Source organism: Polistes canadensis, unplaced genomic scaffold (genome assembly GCF_001313835.1).
Source record: "Polistes canadensis isolate GaletaPanama2010 unplaced genomic scaffold, ASM131383v1 scaffold_58, whole genome shotgun sequence".
In the NCBI taxonomy this organism is placed as follows: Eukaryota; Metazoa; Arthropoda; class Insecta; order Hymenoptera; family Vespidae; genus Polistes; species Polistes canadensis.
Window position 1 is genome coordinate 474629 of NW_014569605.1, and position 23004 is coordinate 497632.

Consider the following 23004-nt stretch of genomic DNA (forward strand, 5'->3'; position numbering starts at 1 on the left):
AGAGAGAGAGAGAGAAATAAGATGAAAGAAAAGTGATGAAAAATCGTTTTCAAAGAGCCGATCGCGGAAAAGGGAACTTTTGCATGGAAGAAAACGAACGAATAAGAACGAAATGTAGAACGAAAAAGTACTGAAAAACAGATTCGATTGCTTCTGGATCAAACGATTCCTTCGAGGAAGAGTGCACAGCAGCAGGGGCCACGGCAGCACCGCCTCGGATCGATGACGAACGAATTGTAAAGGGCGAATAGAAGCTTACACGAAGGCATACAAAGGCGCGCGCGGGGGTGCACATAGATAGGACCGAGTGTTGGTGCAGTACTAGCAATGCTGCCAGCAGTAGTAGTGATGGTCTTTAGGGGTTCGTGCCGAGGCAGCCACCGAAGACGAAGAGCAATCGACAATGTAGAGGAGGGCCGGCCATTATGTGCGAACGTTCGAGGGTAAACAGGCTGCAATCAATTCCGGGGGTTCATCGTGGTTGCTGCTTCGTGGAGTGGGTTGACTTGAAGTGGTCGCCGTTTAGAGAACGTAGACACCCCTCGTACGTGTGCACCAACGTCTATACCCACCCTCTTCACCCTCTTCTGCTTTCAACAGAGAAAGATGGGAAAAGAGAAAGAGAGAGAGAGAGAGAGAGAGAGGAAGAGGGAGATAGAGTAGGGAGAAGGGTCTAGATATAGCAAGACTCGACTACACAGACGAACACCTACGTAGAAGCGCTACCCTCACCTGCAAATCTTTGCCATCAACGAGTTGCATTACAATCGCGAATACGAGACGACGAACGGCTGGAGGTAGAATGCAGAGAGTGATAGGTAAATGGAAGGAGGGAGAAAGAGAGAGAGAGAAGATGGGAAGTGAAGTGGGCCTAGTATGAGGTCGGGAATGAAGACGGAAGAAGGAGCGATGGACGAGGATAAGTGGCCACTCGAGCTTCACGGCCGAGAGGAGGCAAAGGAGGGGAAGAGAAAGGGCAGGGGAAGTTGGAGGATGGGGAAGAGGTGGAGAATCCAACAGACGGCAAAAGATCAGGATGTTTGGATGTTTGAACGTCGGAGTGCTGTCTCAGCACTCGAATATTCGTCTCTCTCTCTCTCTCTCTCTCTCTCTCTCTATATATATATATACTCTTCTCTATTCGAGTGGCTCGACCCCCCGTGATACTTTGATACACCGGGTGTCCGTCAGCGTATCGACCTTCTCGTTGACCGAAACAAATCGGTGCTTTTGGAAAGGAAGTGAATTTATCGCCATACTTCAAGGAATACAATTATTTTTACCTAGAATGGCAAAAAGAAAAATTGATAAGTAATAATTAGGGATGCACATACATAAAAGACTTCAACTCATAATTAAAGATAGAATGAAAGTAAACAAATGATAATCTTGAAGCGTTGAACGATCGAGTAAAATCAATGGACGCTAATAAGGCTTACACGATGTACAGAGAATCCTTGGCTCTTGTACGGACAAGCCGAGCTCGCCAGCGTAGGCGGCGGTTACTTGAGAACGTCGATTACCTTCGAGTATCTAATTACCCGTCGGCTCCCCCTTCTACCTCTTTCGATTCTACTCTTACCTCAGGGATCCCCAGAAGTCGTCTTCCTAGTAATCTTCCTCTTCGTCGCCCTTTCGAAAGAGAACGAGAGAACGATCGATCAACGTGTTAGTGGGTTACGGTCGGCAAATAAGCGCCACTCAGGATATTAGACGCAGCAGAGAGAGAACGAGAGAGAGAGGTACGATCGCGAGAGGTTCTACCGGTGCCAGCAGCCAATAACAACGGGTTGGCTTCGCCCAGCTATTAGGAAGGATGTACCGGTAGGTGTTAGGAGGGAAGCTTGCTAAGGCTGCCAAGAGATTGCCGAGTTACGAAGACACTCCCGAGCGTTACGAGCTCGTATCGCTGTTACGGCATTCCTAATTGGTCGTTTATATACGGCTGCTCGTTTACCCGGAGACTCTGTCGTGCCGTATTCCACTGGCTTCCTCCAACGTTTCTATGCTCTTAAAACGTTTCCATCTTGCCGGCTGGAAACTCCATTAAAGGAGTAACAACCAGCTAGAAATTTCAAAATTTAAATTTGTTTACAAATCTACTAGGATGCTTCAAGTTTATTAAATACTTCAAGAGAATATCGAGACCAATTTCTCCCTATCTTCGACTTTGAACAAACATTTTCATGAAACTAGTGCAAAGATTCTCCGTCTCGTATTCGGTGTACACGGAATACCTCCTAGTCAAACAATCACCAGCAATAGAGGTATAGTATATATAGCTGTATAGGAGGAGAACTGATGGACGAGTTCGCGGCGTTTTGACCGCAAGCGAGCGAGTAGTTTCGATCGGCTAAAGAGAAAGGGACGAAGATATAATCGAGGAGAAGGGAAGGGAGAGAGAGAGAGAGAGAGAGAGAGATGGTACGGTCTGTTGGCGATCCTGGCCGCAAACACGAACAACGATACATTCGTGTGTAGAGGTACCGTGGGCACTCTCTGGTCGAGACGATGCGAGGCCAGCAGAGACCACTAAGCCCACCTGATATATCCTACCCTCTTACTCCCTCCCACCCTCTCTCTCTCGCTCGGTCTCTCTTGTACACACTCCAATGCACTCACCCTCGCACCAAGCCCTTTCCTTTGCACCGTGGGCCAGGCGGCCGCTTTCGAACCACAAGCCGCAACGGACTACTGCCTTGATTAAACGCGCCATAGACCGCCATTATCGCTGATTGCGCTAAACATTAACGGACTAGCCGCCAGAGCCGACCTCTATCTCCTCGCTCTACACTTTGGCCTCTCGATTTCGAGTGAGAGTACGTTATCCCTTCGCTCGTGTTACAGATTATTGCCGATTAAATCGATTTCAAGTGTTCCAATATGAATCGTACTGCTCGAAGATTCTATAATTAAATGTCTTTTTAAATATATCTATACCTACATGGAATACATTTGGGTATTTGTTTCATTAAAAAGATATTACTTACATTTTTATTTTGACATATAAAACAAAAGAAAAAAAGGAAAAGTCACTGAAACGTCGTTGTTCGAAAGGAAAAAAAAAGAAAAAAAAAAAAAGCAACGAGAAGTGGTGGTTGTCGAGAATTGTATAAGACTCGTTTCCATCTTAGTCGACGCAAATACGACCGCAGTAATTAACGCAGAGGCGCTGAAAACACGCTGCGGAATGATATCCGCTGTGCCACGAAGCGAGCAAATTAGTGCCGTGACTCCGAGCAAGAACACCCTTTCCCTGGCGCCCTCGTTAACTTTTCTATCTCTCTCTTTCTCTACCTCTCGTGTTCCTCCTACTCTCTTCCGACAGCCGGTCGCCTCAGGCTCGTTTGCACGACGACGACGAAGACGAGGATGAGGATGAGGATGAGGACGAGGACAAGGGAGCGAGTGAGGACGAGGGAGAGGGCGAGGACGAGGGCGAGGACGAGGACGAGGATGAGGGTGAGGGCGAGGACGAGGACGACGACAAGGACGACAACGTCGCAGAGTCTCGAGGAGAATTCACATTGTGAACGGGACTTTACGAGCAGTAGCAGCACACCGCACGCCCACCACCGAAATACCAAGGAATTATCGTCGACGAGCGACCCCTCGTAATTCCAGGATGAACATCGAGGAAAACAAGACCGTCCTGGAGGTTAGCCCACGGGATATAATTAACTTAGCGCACGGATAAAGCCCACCTGAGAGGAGGATGTCTCGATTAATTGGAAAGTCTCGGCTGGTTTTGGCGGGATGATTAAATTCGCCTGATTTATCGCGAATAACAACATGCCTGGCGCCACGCTTCAACGATAAATGTCGGATGATCGTCCTCTCTGATTACTTAAACGCGGATGGATTATCGCGCACGTGCCGCTAATTAAAGCTCGACGATACGCACCCGTATCTATTTTCTTTACCTTTCTTTCTTTTGCTCTTTTTTTTTATTTCTCTCTCTCTCTCTCTCTCTCTCTCTCTCTCTCCCTCTTTCTCTCTTTCTCGTACGATAACTCTTGAAAATTGCTAAATGTAAATCGATCTTAATATCATAGTAGGAAAGGAAACGATCGTATCCGTAGAAATATCCGTATCGTAAGAAACGCTGTATTCTCATTTTTATCGTTCCTTAGCTCGTCGTTTCGAGTTACGTGTAATATATATATATATATATATTATATGTAGCTATATATGTAGCTATCTCTGAAAAAGAGTTTTCTTATGGGATAAAGCGAAAAAAAAGAAGGGTAAGCGGCGATCTCTTAACGACTCCCCCGTGACTAAGGAGAAGGTCGGAGAGCGTTTGCCCTCTCGTTGATAGCCGGCATAACGCTAACATCGGGGCATCGATAAAAGTGTAAAGCAAAGAACATAAAGCGAAGGAAGGAGAGCTCGGAGACTGCCATTAGATACCAACAGCGTAAATAAGTCCGTGGCGGAGGATCCTTTGCTCTTTTCACAAGGGTATCGTTTCATTAAATCAAATGGTACCCATCTATATATCCCATTATATATTGTTTCGATGTAGAAATGAAATGATATTACACGCAATATCATTAAATGTGGGTAATTTGGCAGGGTAAGCAAATACGTAGAAAAAACGAGACTCGTAAAACGTAAGCGTAGAAACTCGTTCGCAAATTTGAAGCGAGGTAAAAATAAAGGAAGAAAGTAAGAAGAAAAGAAAGAAGGGAAGGAAGGTAAAAAGGAAGGTAAAAAGGAAGGAAGGAAGGGAGGAAGGAAAAAAGAAAGACGAGGTTTTCTCGGTGTGCGCAAAAGTGGTGCTGGGACTTCTCGTAAAAGTCGTGGGAACGATAAAAGCGATCCCCAACGCGCTTCTAGGGTAGTTACGAGACGTCCGAAGCTTAACGCGCGAAGAATATTTGGAATTGTGCGGTGATACCATTACCTCCGAAGGGTATTTCGAATAAGGATGAAGAGCAGCGTTGCAGCCCTCATTCTTAGTAGCCCTTACAGCGAAGTTAACGACCTACGACGACACAACGGTGTGTCGGGGGATACTCGGAGCTGGAAGAGCAAGAAATTTAAGTGCCCATTCGGAGAGGCGAGAATTAAGCGAGTCCCTACACTTTCCTCGTGTTTCTCGCTGAACGACTCCAAGTAGCAGGATATATAGATAGTACTACTTCCTGAATCTTGAATTCGATATAAAAAGGAAACGACGCGCGATGAAAATTCATGCCGTTTACGCGAACGTTCTTTGCCAACTTTTCGTTTCGTCAAAGCGTTTCGTCTCGATAACGATCGCGGCGGCATCGTCGATACTTTTTCTTCTTCTTTTTCTTCATTTTCCTCATCTACGAAACGAATATCGAGGCCTCTGGAAAACGAGCTCGGCGGTAATTAAAAATCAGCGTGCGTTCGTTATACACCCCCGGCTCAATAAAACACGTTTCGATTCGAGCAGGAGGTTTCATTTTTAAAAAATTTCAAAGCCAGTTTTCTCGCGTTCCTTTTCGTGTAGCTTAAACGAAATTTTCATAAAAGGGGTGAGTGGTGGCTTCGCATTTTCGAAGCCAATAGAGAGAAAGTTTGAGAGTAAGAGAGACGGACGAAAAACAAGAGGAAGGAAAGAAAGAAAAAGAAAAAGAAAAAGAAAAGGTGGGAGAAAAAGAGGGGATAACCTCGCAGGAAACGCATCGCTCGAGTGGATGCATTCGTCTAGCTGGAATATCGGCATTAGCTTCTCCTCTCGCTTCTCCCATCTTTCGGTTCTTTCTATTCGTGGAAAAGAGAGTCGCTCTCAATTCAGTACGCGGTATTTCCAGGCAGCCGAGCTGCCCCGGATAAAACCTTTTCGTATCTCGCATCGTCTCCGTGCAGCATTCTTCCTCCGGTAGTGAAGCAAAAAATTCACTCGTCACACGGACGCTCGGATAGGTGTGCGAATATATGTTTGTATGTGTTTGTTGTTGGGCGGTGTAGCAGTCTAAAGGAGAGCAAAAGAGAGAAAAAAAAGCAAAAGAGAGAGAGAGAGAGAGAGAGAGAAAGGATCGAAGCCGGTGTCGGTTGAAAGAACTTATCGTGTTGGGAGATCACGAGCGCTGAGAGAAGACGTGTATCGAATACGTGGTGGCCCGCTTCGTACTGCGAATACCACAGTGCTGAAAGAATAACACGTGCGCGTCCTTTCTCTCTTTCTCTCCTCTCTTATTCCGTCTCTCTATCTATCTATCCATCTATCTATATAATACATATACATAGGAGCGCACACAAACGTAAACGTACTAGTAGATATAGGTAGGTATACGCGGCGAACGAAGTACGAGGAAGGATAAAAAGAATGTAGAAACGTGCGCGCCGCGGCTGGTAGACATTTCTGTGTATATTTTATCGTGCACATATTGCGACTCGTTCTCCTCCGCGGCCAAGCCACACAACGCGCGCACGTGTACGCGCATACAAACACACGCTCGCTTCGCAAAGGGGTTCTGGGGCGAGAGGAAGAGAATGAAATGGACGAGCGGAATACGGTATGGAGATGGTTCGAGAGAGTATGCTCGGCTAAGGTAGACAGAGAGAAAGGGGGAGGGGCGGGGGAGGACTGGAAGAGAGATAGAAGTAGTAGACGCATGTATAGGAGAGATGGAGGAGGAGTGCCCGTGGAGAAGTCGCGGAGGGACTGTTGTAGAGAGGGACCGTTGAGAGAGGAGGATGGCTCGATTTTTCCGATAGCGAATTTTGCTTTTCGTTTTTTCCCCGACCACAGAGCAGCGCGGCAGCGAGCCTGTGAAACCAGCCTCCCTCGTCGGCTGCCACACCACCACTCATCCCCTACTCGTCCCCTCCCACCCTCTAGGATGCATCGCGTTTTCCACCCGTTCGCTCGTTCCTCTCGACCTCGCCCTTTTTCTCTCTCTTTTTCTCTTCTTTTGCAACCTCCATCTGCTCTCTTTCAACCTGCTCTTCTGCTCCTCTTTCCACACACGCACATACACATACGGGCATACTTTCTCCTTCTCTCTCTCTCTCTCTCTCTCTCTCTTCTATGTAGACACGAGGACCGAAGCAGCAACGTTACTGCTGCTGCTGCTGCAGACACAATAAAAAGGTGAAAAAAAAACAAGGGCCGGTAACGTGTGTGCGCGGGCGCGCGCTTCTGTGCCAGCTTAAAGTCACCCCTCGCGCGCGCGAGTACCGATGGTAGTAGAAATAGAGAGGGAAGTTTTAGAGAGAGGGAGCATCGCATAGCGCGTCGGACGCTTTCGAGAGGTTATTCATGAAGCACCTGACGAGATTCCTCTCCTCGAGCATGCTTTTTCGGGGTGGTACGCCGCGAAATTAATGAAGCCTAGATTTGCGGTCATTCAGGGGAGATTGAAAACGGGCTCTCGTCGAGGCTCCACGCGACGAAGGGACTCACTCAGTCAGCCAGCCAGCCAACCAGCCTCGCCCTATCACGGATTACTATTCCTTTGAACTCGTCACGAACTACGAGAGAACGACGAATTCGTTATTCACCGTGGAAAGGCGATAAACTGTCGTCGTCGTCGTCATCGTCATCGTCGTCGTCGTCGTCGTCGTTGTCGTTGTCGTCGTTCGCTCCTCCAAAAGTATCAACGATTTTTATACTCGTCCTTTTTTTTTTTTTTTAACTTTTTCTTTTTTATTTCAGAGAAATGGAGAGAGAGAGAGAGAGAAAAAAAAGGAGAAACAGTAGGATCGCCGATGGAAAATCCTTCTTTTATCGGCAAATTAATAATCCTACCGCAGACAAGATTATTCGGACGAGTAACAATCGATTCGTTTCGATTCTCTCGTTTTGTACCGGACTTTGAAATGGACTAATTTTGTCGTCGTGGACCACGCGAGCGAATTCAAATTAAAAAAAAAAAGAGAGAAGTAACGAGAGAGAGAGAGAAAGTACTAGTTGGATATGGCGGAACGGACAGGACGCATCGTCCTCGAAAAGGCCGATTCTACGCTATCGACCGGCCAATATTCTGTGGCGCTTTTTCGCGGACGTGCTCGTTAAACCGATAAATGAATAATGAGCGAACTATATGGGGTGGATAGAGAGACGTAGAGCGAGAGAGGAAGGACCAGAGGACGAAACGACGAGAGGACGAAACGATAGGACGAACGAGAGGACGAACGAGAGGACGAACGAGAGGACGAACGAGGGTGACGGTGGCGATGTGCCGCCGCTGCTACTGCTGCTGCTGTTGGTGATAGTGATGGTAACCAGAAGAGAGGGTTGGGGAGAGGAGCGGGTTCGGGGAATGGGAAGCAGCGAATCGGACGCAAAACAACGAAATCGAATCACTCGCGGTGGCCGCCGGTACTTTTCATGCGTGAATTTTCCAACTGCCCGACACGTATTGCAGTGCGCGCCGGAATCGCTGGTAATAGCGTTAGTAAAATCGAGAGTAATGCCCGAAAACATTTACAATACGCGTCGCTTCCTGCAAATAAAAACGGGACCGAGTCCCGGTGATCGTCGCGCCGCAATAAAAACTCGCCGTACGACCGTGATCGTCATTCCGTGATGCGAAACGATAAATAAAAATCGAACGATATCACAGTCAGAGAGACAAAGAGAGAGAGAGAGAGAGAGAGAGAGAGAGAGAGAGAGAGAGAGAGAGAGAGAGAGAAGGAAAATGAGAAAAAGAGAACGCTTCATCGGTGCGTAATAAATAACGGCTACGAATGAAATATCAAAACGGTCCATCTTTTATCCGATATATACAGACTGGCACGACCTCCTTCTTTCACAATTTTTCTTTCTATCTCCTTTATTTCCCTCCCCATCTCTATTTTTTCCTCTTCTTTTCCTCAAACTAGAATCACGTAATCGTCACAAAATATGTCACGGAAGAAACTTTGATACTCTAATTATCTCCGGGAAATGTTCTGCGGCTATCGTACTTAATTACGCGATAAAAAGGAAAGGAAACAAAATTTAAAACTCGTCGGAGCGCGAAGCGTGTCGGTCACGGACGATTATTTTAGCGTGGCACAAGTGTCCAGAAAGAGAGAAAGAGAGAGAGGGAGAGAGAGAAGAGGGGAAAACGTAACAGGTCGGAGCGCACAGCACCCGGATGAATGATGACGATGACGGTAATTGTCAAGCATTACCCCGCGTTAATTACGCGTCGTTGTGATAGCGGGTCGCGTTTACATCGACACTTACATCGAGCAGAGTCGGTCGATTAATACGCGCGCCCACTCGCTCCCGTTATACCTCGATAAATTTCATTCGACGTTTCACGAGCGAAGGGGGAAATATTTTGCCCTTTCGCAACTCCCCAACCCCTCGCACCCTCCTTTTCTCTCCTCTCTCTCTCTCTTTCACTCTATTTTACAAGCGACGCATTCGCCATCCCCTTTTGTATTCGGAAACGCGATTCACTCCCTATTCGACACGTCGTACTTTTCGTTTTATTATCATCGTCATCATCCTCGCGATCGTCGTTTAACGCAAAATCTCGAAAAAGAGGAAGAGCATCGTATACGACGTGCGAGTTTGCTCGTAAACTATTGCTCGAATCGCGCGGACTTGTAAAATGTTCAAATTACTCTCGACAGGTAGGTATATACGCATTCGAACAAAAGCTCGATGACACGTGAATGACGCGAGAGGAAACAAGAAAAAAAGAAAAACAAAAAATAGTACAAAATTCGTATTCCTTAAACTGAAGCAAGAGACTAACTTGAAACGTTCCTACGAAAAGTGCCTCCCCATTCTTACTTTTATTCTTCTCTATGTTTGACTATTTCACGAAAACCCCTCTCCCTCTTCCCATAGTTTCAGTTTCGATTCGCACGTCCATCGGTTAAATTATGAATCTTCCCGTGCCATTCCTTCCTTACTTCTGTTGTGCCCGACTAGGTAAGGAAATATAGAAGAAGAAGAAGAAGAAAAAGAAAGGGAAGAAAGAGGGAGAAAAAGAATGAGGGTTCGAGTTAAAAGGGCGAACTCTCTTTCGGGCGACCGACGCGGAGTCCGATTTACGATTTGCGGGGTGCATCCGCCTGGAATAAGAAGAAAAGAAGGAGGAAATCGTGTTTGAGAATGAAAAAGACAGAAAGACTGAGAGGTAAGAAGGAAAGGAAATAACGGGGCCGACTGCTAAATATTCAATAAACGCGAACATTATTCCCGGCACGTCGGCGACGACGACAACGAAGAAGGCAAGTTAAGGGAAAGAGAGAGAGAGAGATAGCATTAAGCAACTGGAAGGAAGGTGTAAAAAAAGATAGAGAGAGAGAGAGAGAAATTGCGAGGGCAAGTCCGAAGAAAAAGGAAACAAAGGGGAGGGCTATTTATCTTAGCGAGTTCGTGATCGAGATTTTGTGCGACTTGGAAAGATGTTCTCGTCTCGAGCATACATCGTATGCTTGCCGTACGCTTTCGCCTCCTTTAAATAATCCGTGACGATATTTATGAGCCTTCCGCGGAAGGCGCACTACGAAAAGCCGCAGCACTCTCTATTTCTCCTCGTAGACGGCCGCGAAGAGCGCTTTTTACGTAAAAACCGTCGGTCGGACGCTTTAGGCTCCGACATCTTTTTATTAACATCCACAGGGCACCACCTTTTCGTCGGGATATTAACGCGAACCTAATAAATTTTCTACCTAGCACTCACTCTTGTGTTAGATGGAAGAGAAGAGGAGCAGCAGCGTCTTTTTTTGCTCGAAAAAAGTAAATCGTTCATCCTCTCTCTCTCTCTCTCTCTCTCTCTCTCTCTCTCTCTCTCTCTCTCTCTATCCTAGCTTTACTTGCTTGCGCGATAAATCTCGACAGGGAGAAAAGAACAAAAAATCATCTAGCAAGAATATAAAGAAGTCCTTGAAAATGAAGGTAAAGATGGTAAAATGCGTGGATCGAACTCTCACTAAGGATTTGAAAATTTGTATATATGATATACTTATCAGTCTATTAGTCGCGAGTAAAACTCATCTTGCAAGAAATTCTCTACTCGGAATGGTATATCAGAGCGGAATTTGATCCAAAAGATATCGACGAATTTATATTCGAACGTAGTAGTATTTGAACGTAGCCTAAGGGCTATATCAAAAGGTTATATCAAAACGCAATCTCCTCACCTTTGTACGCCCGAAAGCCGCAATTTTCGTCCCGATCGAAAATAATCGATGAAAGAGCTTGGAACTTATGATCGAAATCTGTTCTAGTGAATACGAACACAATTTATACTACTTCAATATAATACGTGTATAGATAGGTATAGAGTATACCTATAAGGACAAAGAAAAAGAATAAAAGTTTAAATGATCTTAGGAATAAATGTCGGCGGCAGCATTCTTTCCGCTAGCCAATTCGATGGGAAATTGTTCTCGAGTGCGACGGCTTGAATAATTTCTTTTCTCGATGGAACTCCCGAAAGCCCACTCCACTATTCTTCCCGGCAAGCTTTTCACGATCTCCCACGCAGAGAAAGCCGTTCGTAGAAGGTCACCGTGCTATTTGCATGTTATTACCTTGTTTACATATTTATTCAATAGCCGGGATCCCTGAGGGTTCGGGGATATCACCCTCCTAATCCGTGCTTCCTCTCCTCTTTCGGCCCTTTAATTTTGAATTAAAGCGTTGCGCACCACGCGTCAAGCCGACCGATTAATAAGTCACTCATCCGACGTCACGCATGCTCTTGCATCGCGATTTATAAAATTATACGGGGATCGGAATTGATCCATATCGCTATGCTTCCCCTTCAAGAATATAACCTTAGGAATTTTCAAACTACTTACTTGTTTATGCATCTCCACGTTAAGTCCGTAAGACATTTCGTAGTACTGAAAAAAAGAAAAAACAGTTTAATTAGCTTTAATATTAAACTTGCAAGTAGACGATGATATCTACGTATGCTATAAATAATTATTCGTCTAACGTAAATAAGCAATTAGAAAATACACGTCGAGTAATCCGATTAACATTATCGATGTGAATTTTCCTAATTATCTAACAATAAAACGCGAAACAATCGATCAAGGAATTAAATTTAAAAATGATTCTCCTTATAAGTATCTTTCTCTCTTTCTACTGAAAAAGTATCTTTAAAATAGCCGGGACACGGACTGCCGAGTCGAGATTACATCGATCGAACGAGATTAGGAGATTACGAAAAGCGGACCAAATTGAGCTGTAATGCGAGACCGCGACGAGCATCGGAAGAAAAGAGAAGAAAAGGGAAGGAAAGAGTAGAGTAAAGAAAAGAGAAAGAAAGGAGGAGGGGATAAACGGCGTGGCGTCGAGTAAATGAGAAAACGAGAAGGAGGAAGAGAAGAGAAAATAGGAAGAAAAGGAATAAGTCGTTTGGTTCCCCACGCCCCATTCCTCTCCACCTTTCTACTACACTAAAGGATCTCACGCGAGTTTCAGAGCTGCTGATTCCGGCGGCGATCCAAGACCGGTTTCTCGTAACATCGTTTCTACATGGTGTGTACAAGAGCCCGTCGTCGGCGTTCGCTTTAACTAATTCAACCTAAGTCTGCAGCCAACAAAAGTCCAGGGGTTCTTCTTCAATCGATTCAACAACATTTTCTTTTGCGATCGATGGATAAATTATTTCGTTGCTATTTCAGAGCGAAATTTGTGAACAATCGGTAAGGCAATGCGCCGAATTATTTGTTCCTCGATCAATGCTTCGTTTCGTTAATTGTTCATCAAACGAGAAAACGAACGATTCTTTTTGGTTTTTTTTTACTTTTTAAGTTTTTTTAGACTTTTCTAAAACAATTCGCAACATCGAGCGCAACGTCGAAGAGAACAAGAGAGCAAAAAAAAAAGAAACACGAGAGAGAGAGAGAGAGAGCAGAGGGGAGTCGATTCGACACACTCTACCCTCGGCTTTTTGTTACAACTAGCACAACGCGATTGAGAGCCGCGAATCGCGACTCGCCGTTTGACTGTCCGGCGTTCGCCGCAGATTTCATAGGCACGCGGCAAAGTGGACGATAAAAGTGCAATGCTACAGGACCAGGAAAAAAAGGAGTAACTGTGTTGATATCTGGTTGGCACCGAGTTATACCAATGCTACTGCTACCGGCGGCCAGCAAAAAGAGCGCGAGGCAGCGTGTACCTGCTCCACCGAGTTTACTCCCAACTAGAAAAAAAAAAAAAAGGGAGAAACAAAAGGGAGAGGGAGAGCTAGAACTAGAGGTAGAATAAAATATAATAGTTCGCAATTTTAACGAGCATACTACTACTATACAACCATCTCTTTATTTCTCCTAGAAGAGAAAGAATGTTCTACGGTCATCTCGTCAACCGGTCTTTACTACTTGCCGATCGTAAAATCTTGCACCTCGGGTGACTCGTTATAAAAGTAACGCGTGTCTTTGTAATGAGCTAAGATACCGACAAAAAAATACTTTTCTAAATTATTTCCTTATACGTAAGAGTAAACATTTTTAAAATGACGATAAAGAATCGAAATCAGCAATTCGTATTTCAACTAAAATAGAATGTATAATATAATGAGAAAAATGAGATTTTGAAAGTTTCCTCCAATCCCTGGAGTTTCATTTCGATCGTAAACAAAGTGCCGGTAAGTTCCAACCAAGGAGTCGGAACGACGCTCGTTTGCGAATTTAATCCAAGAGGCGTGGGCAGAAGCGTTAAGCGACGAGAATGCACGGAGCGAGGCGTGTAACGAGCATTAAGCTCGCCAAATATCGTCAAATTCAACGAGAGAACAGGAGAAAGAGTCGGTATTTCGTGGAAACTAACGAAAGACCGAGAAAGGGAACTAGAGGAAGAGAGAGAGAGAGAGAGAGAAAGAGAGATTAGGGGAAAGGGGAAAGTGGAAAGAGGCTGATTAAGAAAGGTAATGAGACGGTGCCAGTGGTGGAACTGTGGCGTAGCTTGCGGAGGATCGTGATCGTCGTCGTCTTCGTCGTAGTTGTAGTAGTCGTAGTAGTCGTAGTAGTCGTCGTCTCGCTGAAATAATTGGCCTTTAATTAATAGACTTTCCCCAGTAGCAGCGAGCGCTGTCTGAACCGAGGTCACGATCTTAATTATCGCGAAAGACCGAGAACGTCACTTTAGCAAGGATGCATTTAATAGGAGAGATCTACCTATCCTCATGGTTCCGTGCTTTATGGAAAAATCGAGGAAAGCGATGAAAATTCAACAATAATTTCTCTTCCCGTGTATATACATTTGAAAATCTAATTATTAATTATTATTATCTCCGTCTACAATACTTTTTTACCTCTACCTACTCTACTTTTATTCGTTCTATCTCTCTCTCTCTCTCTCTCTCTCTCTCTCTCTCTCTCTCTCTCTTTCTTTCTTTCTCCGCCAATTTTTCACGCTACACGCGTAATTTCACGCTCGCGTGTTCAACGAGCCGGAGTTTTTACTTTTTATTACGCTCTCTTTCCTACCGCATTCAAGCCACATTTACCTACTCATTTCGCCGCAAGGACGGCAAGTGTGATGCAATTCGATGCTTCCAACTAACCGAAACAAGTTTCGAATAATATTTCTCAATGTTTATCATCGCTATAATCCTTTTCCTTGTCCGTCAGCTTCATATTTTCACGAACTAGACAAAGATTTAAAGAACAAATTCTACCCCTTTTAGCAGCTAATTGAAATATTAATGCAACGAACATTTTGCTTCGCGAAAGTCGATGTCTAAAAAAAAAAATGAAGAATCCTTTTTACCCTGCTTCTTCTTCTTCCTCTTCATCATCCTTTTTTTGCCCCTTTATCTAAGGGATCTTACGAAAATACAAATCTCTGAGAGTTTAACGCGTTTCCCTCAGGTTTTTATTAAGTTGTCATAAAACAAAGTTACTATCTATCCAACGTTATCTCCACCTTCCATAAAGCAGAACCTAAAATGGTTTTTAAAGAGTCGAAGGTAAAGGAACGGGAAGGAAAAAAGATAGAATAATAATAAAAATAATAACAATAAAAAAGAAGAAAAAAGAGGAAGAGAGGAAAAAAACAAAAAAAAAGTAGAAGAAAAGCTTAACGTTAATTCCGATTCTTTCATAAGCGCGAGAAGTAGTGGCGCCCGTTGGCAGTAATAAAGGGTCAACTTTGCGCTTATCGTTATTAGATTTCCACGACTCGCGTTCGTGCTTCCCTCTTTTCCACGTCAAAGCCAAGTTACAAGAGCAAAAAATATCCAACGAGAATGAAGGAGGAGGAAGAGATAGAAAAAGATAGTTATTGTTTGCCCTAAGAGAACTCTCTGTTTCTTTGATGTTGCCCGAACGCGAGATCCTCCGGACGATGAAAACGATTCCATGGCTGTACGTTCTCGAATAAATGGACGATATCGATCGCGATCGATATCTCGAGTAGAGAGACGGTAGAAGAGGAAAGAGAAAGAAAGAGAATCTAATGGATCCCTTTTACGCGTTCTCTTTCGATGGACCCTTATCTGTTACTCCGATCGACCTTCGACGGTTCGAATACCATGTACGAATAACATACCCTTAAAAGAAACCACTAGCTAACCTAAAAGAACTACGATGGCCAAGGAATGGGTGAATTTCGTTGGAAGCGTGATTTTCTTCCTTCACGCTCGGTTTCACGACCTACGCGTATATGCGAAAAAATGATCGATAAAAGTGAAACTAGCTTGAACTAGCTAGTTGACGCGTTGATGAGATGATAGTTTACCTACCATGCGCGGAACGTTGTTCGCGCGCGAGAAATACGTTGGCGTAATGAAGCGATCCTGTAAATCCAACGAAGCGTAAACGAGATGCTAAAGTTAACGGTATTATATTCCTACATTGCATAATATATTATACGTATGTTTACTACCTATACTTCTAGCCCCCATCGCGTCAACGTTCTTTGTCGCGTTTTAACATGAACTTTCTCTCCTGTTATTCGCCGCTCGATATCTATATTAACCACGTATCTTTCGAATCGATAATAAAGTCTTTCAGGATTGCATCTAATCTTTCTAAAATTGGAGATATATTTATATAAAAATAAATGGACACGTTTCTCGTCGTATAAAGAAATAATATAATGAATGATAAAAAGGAGACGAATAAATTTGTGTACCTTTTTCAAGTTTTTTATATGCACGAATGTTTCCCCGTACTTTTCATCGATAACTCGCGGATTCAATATGTATGATATAAATCGATGGAACGCTAATAGCTCGAAGTAAAGTAGAAGCTTCGTTGGATGGAATCGCTTGAATGGAATTCTTAATGGATTCTCTCTTTCTCTCTTCCTCGTTTTCGTCCATCTTTCCAACCTCGCTCGTAATAACTCGTTTCTACCGAGTCGTTCGAACCCGATTATTAAATCAACACCCGACATCAATTACGAACTTTGTAACGATCCCGTTTTGAGACGAATCGATTTCACGTTAGACGTTTCTCGGCTTTTCCTTTTATTTTTTCCTCTTTTTGATTGATACCAGAAAAGCGTTGAACGTAAGATGAGAAGATACGATTATTATTCTTGTTTAACTGTCTCTTCGTCGCGTATAATTTACGCCTCTTTTCAAAATAGAATTTCGAATGATTTGTACGTATCCGCATATATTCCAAAGTATTACTTACATATGTAGATATATATTTATAGATAAATGTACAAGTATCTTGCTTGGGTGGATCAATCGGTGTAAACCGAAGGGGAACGAAGGGTTGAACGAAACGATCTTCGTTTTAACTCGTAAAAGTTCACGAGCTCGACGATTACATGAAAGAATCGTAAAAGTGTAATGGCCGTCTCTCTGACTACGACGACGCCGTCGTATAACGGCGTCGTAAGAGAACCGTCTTCCTCTTCATTTCTAACGCGAGTCTTCGTTTGCCCTCCGACCTCTTTCGATGCAGAATCTTTCGTAGAACGGATTTCTTCCTTGCTAACATAAGATCGAATCCGGTAAACGTGCCACGAACGACAACGACTGGATGCACCCGTCTCTGCACCTTTTCCATTATTTTCTCATTTTCTATTCTTCTTTCTCTCTCTCTATCTCTATCTCTATCTCTGCTTCTATCTCTACCTCTATCTCTATTTCTTTGAAGCAGTAGCTAAAGGTCGCGATTTGCAAACTTGCTTACAAACTGTAAACGAAGAAATTAAATGACGCAATGTGTGCAAAAGCGTGTAGATTGCGTCGACGAGAGTGACATTTAACAAGGATGCCGAGTGAAATCGTATTGTAGAGGATAGGAAGATCTAACGATATCTAGGGAAGATGCATCGATTATATAAATCGAAATATAAACTCGAGCCGATTGTACGTTACGATAAACGAGCTATCATCGAAGGAAATCTGAAAGCGTAAATAGTTGGTGGCGAGTTCGATATCGATTGGAGATAGAGTCTCGAGCGGCGACTAGATCGGTTGGTTGGTTGGTTAGTTGGTTGGTACCACGAACAGGTGTAGCTATGCAGTACCTACCTAAATACCTCTTCTCTGTCTGTCTGTCTGTTTCTCTCTCTCTCTCTCTCCCTCTCTCTCTTTCTCTTTCTATATATATATATAAACCTGTTGCTGCGTGTCCGGCTTGCGAAACGATCCGATAAAATACATTTTTGTTACCTTCGAGGATGATCGATCATCGGTGGAGCGCGAGAAGTGAACATGCCAGCAGAGGCTCTCTAATAACGAATGGACTCGTTTAGTATCGAACCGATCGAGGGATGCCTATCGTGGCTATAATAACGAGAAATGTATATATATATATATATATATACATATAGGTAGAAAGGATGACTCTCGCGTAAATTCGAACTCAAGTGCGTTAATCGTGACCGAACGCGAGAGATCGCTAAATCGACGTGAGAAAATGGCTCGCTTCGTTCGCAATCGAGATCGATCGATTAATCTTTCGCTTAGCGTGAATCGCCGGAAGTGCCACGTCCACGGCTGAGCGAACGGACTGCATTTTATATCGCGCGATTTGCATCGAACGTAGTCACGCAGTGAACGACCATACCCCATAAATTATTGTACAAAGTTCTCTCTCTCTCTCTCTCTCTCTCTCTCTCTCTCTCTTTCTTTCTCTTCCTATTTACATTGGTAGCAGTAATCGTGAATGAGAACGACGACTACGATCTATAGCGATCGATAAACGTAGTTGCATACGTTAACACGGTAAGTGACCTTCAACCTACTAGGACTGAGAAAACCTACACGGTTTCGTAGTTAATGAAGACGCACGCATGACCAACGTGATGTAAGGTAATAACGAAGATCTACGGGCGAAAGTGCGGCTACGAGGTCGCAAAAAGTAACTGCAAACACGAGTGTCGAGCTAGCAGAAAAGAGAGAGAGAGAAAGAGTAAGTAGATACGTATACACGACGTTACAGAGTATATTCTCAAGTGCCTGCGAATCTCGTTTGCGCTTTCAACCGTAGAAAACGCGTGTCCGTGAAAATTGCTAAAGCTTTCGAGAAATGCTTATAGAATTGCACCTCTACTGGATATGAGAGTATGAACCAACAGGCTATCTTGGAATTTATCGCGCGAACAGAAAAGTAGTCGAATCTATGAGTATTTTTCTCTCTACTCCTATCGTATACTCGTTTTGGAAAAGCATTCTCCGGTTATTTTCATTAGCTAATGCAATGCTCATTTTTGTTTTCCGTTTATTTACCATCCCTTCGACAACCGCCAAATGGAAACTCGACAGAGTACAAAGGCAACGAAACGCGGCTTTCGTTTTAACGTAATTTTCTGAGACCACGTATTCCAAAAGTGTTTTCTATGTATACTCGTACGGTAATATCGCACCAAGCGTTTGTTTGCCACCAAAGCTTTTGTTACAACAAAGTAGCCAATAGTTAATTACGTTATTACAATATTAATAAAAAACAAAAAAAAGCTCGTTTCTAATGCCATTTCGATTGACTTCCAAGCATCCTTTGTCGTTAAAAAAGAAATTAAACAAAAGAACCCGAACCTATACTCATCGTTAACGTTTTAACGATAAATATCTATGAAAATGATGTGCATCGGCTTCTACGTATTTCAAATTCCGTAGATACCGTTTCGCTGAATTATTAAGCTTCCCTGCAAATTATAATTTATCGACCACTGAGAATCACCGATGCCATTTAATATAGCAATTTCATTAATAGACACGCGCAGCCAAATAAATTAACGGTATTTCGATCGTTGCACGAGAGGCACGTAGGTATATTGTACATAGCATATCCGATTAATTCGAGGGAACAAATTCCATATGAACATTCGACGATAGTCCAAGAAGAATTACACGATAATGCTTGGACAAAGAATTGATAAACGGAAAATAAATCAAATGAATCAAATCAAATCAAATGAAATCAAATGAAAAAATAAAATGTACTCACCATAACGTAATGACGCTGCATTTCTGTCTTCTCCTGTGCAAGCTTCTCCAGGTCCAATTTAATACTAAACAAAACAAATAATACGTAAATGCGAGATAAATATCAAAAGTCGTTTGTTTATATTATAAAAAAGGATAGGAACGCGTTGAGTTAGATTTTCGTAAACATTGTTTGACAGAAAGGACTCGATAATCCGATTACATCGCGTACACATTGTTTTAGCTTCGTGACTTTGCTTCGTGCGATCGATGCCGATCGGATTTGGAAAAATCAATTATTAAGTATCGCAATACAGGTTTTTCAGAGATAAACGGAAATTGTTAGGAGCCAAAACCACGCGCGAACGGTATACAAATTTTAGAGAAAGCTTCGAAATGTGTAAAAAAAAAATATGCAATTCATGGGAAGAATTAAAATGGCACAAATATTCCGAATGAAAAATTCATAATTTCTATCTGCACACAAGTAAACAGAAGTATGATATAGTAACAATTCTTTGATTCGGCTACGAAAATCGATTACCCTTTTGTTACGAATTGCAAAGAGAAAAATACAAAATCAGGATCGATCAATGACTGCTCGCTATTAGTTCACCCCGCCAGTTTTCTTTCTCGATCGACGCGGTCGACCAATCGCGTGGCTTTGGTAAGAGGGTGAGGGGACGAGAGGCCGAGCGGGGATGGGAGATGATGAATACCGCTTCGCAGGCAAGCCGTTAAAAATACGCAATTAGCGCGGCCGCAACAAACATCGATAATAATTCGTTACACGGCAGTCTCGTAACCCTCTAACTCTGCTGCCCTCCCTCTCCCTCACCCTCTCCCTCACCCTCTCCCACTCCGCCTCTCTTTCCCACTGCTATCCATGCACGAGCAACGACGGCACGCTGACTCGAATCGTAATCGAGTGTACCAGCGGGGAAAATTGGACGCCAGCCGATCGTTCGAATCGCTCGTGAAAACACATCCAAGAGACCCTTCTCGTTAAAGCAATTAATGACGAGTAATTGTTCGGTGCGAGAGGAAGATGTTGACAATATTTTATAAAGTTATCACGAATACTGTATTTCTACCTCTCTCGTTAGAAAAATAACAATGTACTACATCATATCCATCTCGTAAATTACATCTGCTGAGAAAAAAACCCAGCTGTTCGTAATAATGATCGTAAATTAAAAAAAGAAATCCAAATTTAAGGGAAAGCTTTTTTCCGTGCGGTTTCGTTCGTTCCCTTCGGTCGACTGAACCTAACACCACTCTCGTTCATAAACTACGACCTTGTTGAAGGATACATGCAGAATTTAATAACAAAAACAACGTATCGTTCGACATTACGGTAACAAAACAGAGAATCCAACGTACGCGTCGATGTTACGCTTCCCCTCTTCTCCGTGATTCTCTACAGCCTATGCATTTCGCGTAACAATGGTCCGAATATGGTGATGCGTGCACCATATGTGCGGACTCGCGTTTTTTTGCACGCACCAAGAGGAACGTGCCCATGCGTATATTCGCGCGCGCGTCCCAAACGCTAGTTTGCTAGGTACATGTCTCTCTGCTCCCCCCCTTTACTCCACCCCCCACCCCCAATATTTTGCGACGTAGCGTTCACCACGGTACCGCGATAATTTCCCTCGCTATTTTCACCTCTTTTTACCCCGATCTTCTCTAAAACCGACAATACATATTTTGTCGATCGCGTTCTTTTTCAATTCGCTCCTTTTTTTTTATTTTTTTTTTATTTTTATCTATCGAACGATACGCTAGATGATTTGCAATAACATGTATATAAGCGGCGCTTGGGAAATATTTCCAAACGGAAACTGAATTAAATACGTTATTTTACGGATTTATGCGCGTGCTTGAAAGCAAAAATTTACATGGATATAAAAATTTTATTACGCGTTCTACGAAAATTTTGTAAATTTGTACTCGGCCAAGTGTAAACGCATTTACACGGTAACGGTATAGGAAAATATTGAAATTAAAGAAAATTATTGGAACGAAGTCGTCATGAAAAGAATGTTTCGCGACGTTTCGCGTTAAATTTCTCTCTCTCTCTTTTTTTCGTTCTGGTTCAGCAGTTAAACCACAAAGTCTCTTTACTTTTTCACCGGTCAGTTTCTCGCGTTCCAATTTAAGGGTAACGCAGAGAAAAGCAGGAAAAGAGAAAAAGTGGGAAATGGAAAGGGTGAAAAGCATTAATATCTAGCTCGACCGCGCTGCTCTCTCTCTCTCTCTCTCTCTCTCTCAACTCTTGCTCTTGCTCTCGGTCTCTATTTTATTTTTTATTTAATCTTTTTTTTTTGCTGCTTCTGCTCATCCCGAGCACGTCGGCGGGACGTTAAATTAAAACATGTGTGCGTTTACGGAGTAAGGAGATAAGAGAAGTTCGTACGGAATTGTTAAAATTCCACTCTACGAACGTGGCCACATTTAAATGTTAACCTTTCGTGCTTCTCTCATAACGATTTTTCTTCTTCTTTTTCTTTTTTTTTCTTTCCTTTTGTTAACATAATTTCAATTCCATTTGACACTCTCGACACGATTTTAGTAGCTTGGACGATCTTGTCTCTCGAAAAATCGTTTTAGTTCGATAAAAATCGTTCCCTTTTTAAAGTAAGCTTTTCAATCTTAACTTATTACGCAATTTTATTCGATTCGTTAAACGTCCAAGCAGACGTAATAAAACGATAGAGTTATTACCTTGGCGAACGAGCATTCGACGAGTCACGATCCATTAAAGGCGAAACGATCGACGAAAGCGGAACGGAAATCCCGCAACTCGATTTTGCGAAATAACGCAGAACCGGAGCACGCGCGAGCTTCATAAATTCTCAAACGCGAGGAAGAAGCCCGCAAATAGAAGGAATCGAATCTACGATAAAAGCACCTCTGAATATCTACCCTTACCCCAAGATCGATAACCAATCGCGGATTATTAATTATTTTCGCAAATACGAACCTTATTCGTTAGGTATATCCCTTCCTTCCATTTTCTTCTTTTAACGAACAAATCGAGTCAGCGTTCACGATTATTTTCTATTTTTTTTTTCTTCTTTTTCCCCGATTAGACGATTTACTTTTCCTCCTTTATCATCGCTTTTCTTACAAATCCTTTCTTTTATTCCCTTTTTATTCTCGTTATTCTCCATAAATTCTTCTTCTCTTTATTCGAAAATATTCGGCGAATCGAGAGAGGAAAAGAACTCGAGTTCCGGTAATGCGCGAATACTTATCGCATCATTAAGCGTACAACGAAGAGAAATTAACGCGGTACATGAGATTTGTAGACCGGATATAATATTTGCCGTTTATCTCTCTATTCTCTTAGGATAAATTATTGATACGTAGTAATTTCTCTTTCTCTCTCTCTTTGCGCAGAAAAGAAATAAATAATAAAGAACAAATTGTGTTTTATAACGAGAGATAAAAATAGTTTTCTACCACAAACGAACAAACGAAATAAAGAAAAATAAAGAAATGAAAGGTTCGCTTCATGGTCGAGCACGTAAATTCGATATCGAGGTTCGCCGATCGAGTACGTAAGTAAGTACTACTTACTTAGGTAAGCGATAGGTCTTTGAAACAATGAGCGAGCAGAAAATGTCGCACGCGACGCACGTACGTTCTGGCACATATTTATGCATGTATGCACTCTGCGAGCCGGCCCGGGGACTCGCTCCTTCCGTCCGACCCTTCTTCC

At 43.1% G+C, this 23004-nt stretch overlaps 1 protein-coding gene across 2 annotated transcripts in view; it reads right to left on the bottom strand.

The window, feature by feature from the left end:
- The window catches only part of LOC106785872 (protein groucho-1-like), an 86878-nt gene that overhangs the window by 34517 nt on the left and 29357 nt on the right, over positions 1–23004 (bottom strand). For both annotated transcript variants that reach the window (XM_014746674.1, XM_014746673.1), the window contains exons 3-4: positions 19300–19363; positions 11734–11778 (exon numbers count right to left, since the gene is read on the bottom strand). In XM_014746674.1, coding sequence (XP_014602160.1) covers positions 11734–11778; positions 19300–19363 — 109 coding nt within the window. The remainder of the gene's footprint in view (positions 1–11733; positions 11779–19299; positions 19364–23004) is intronic.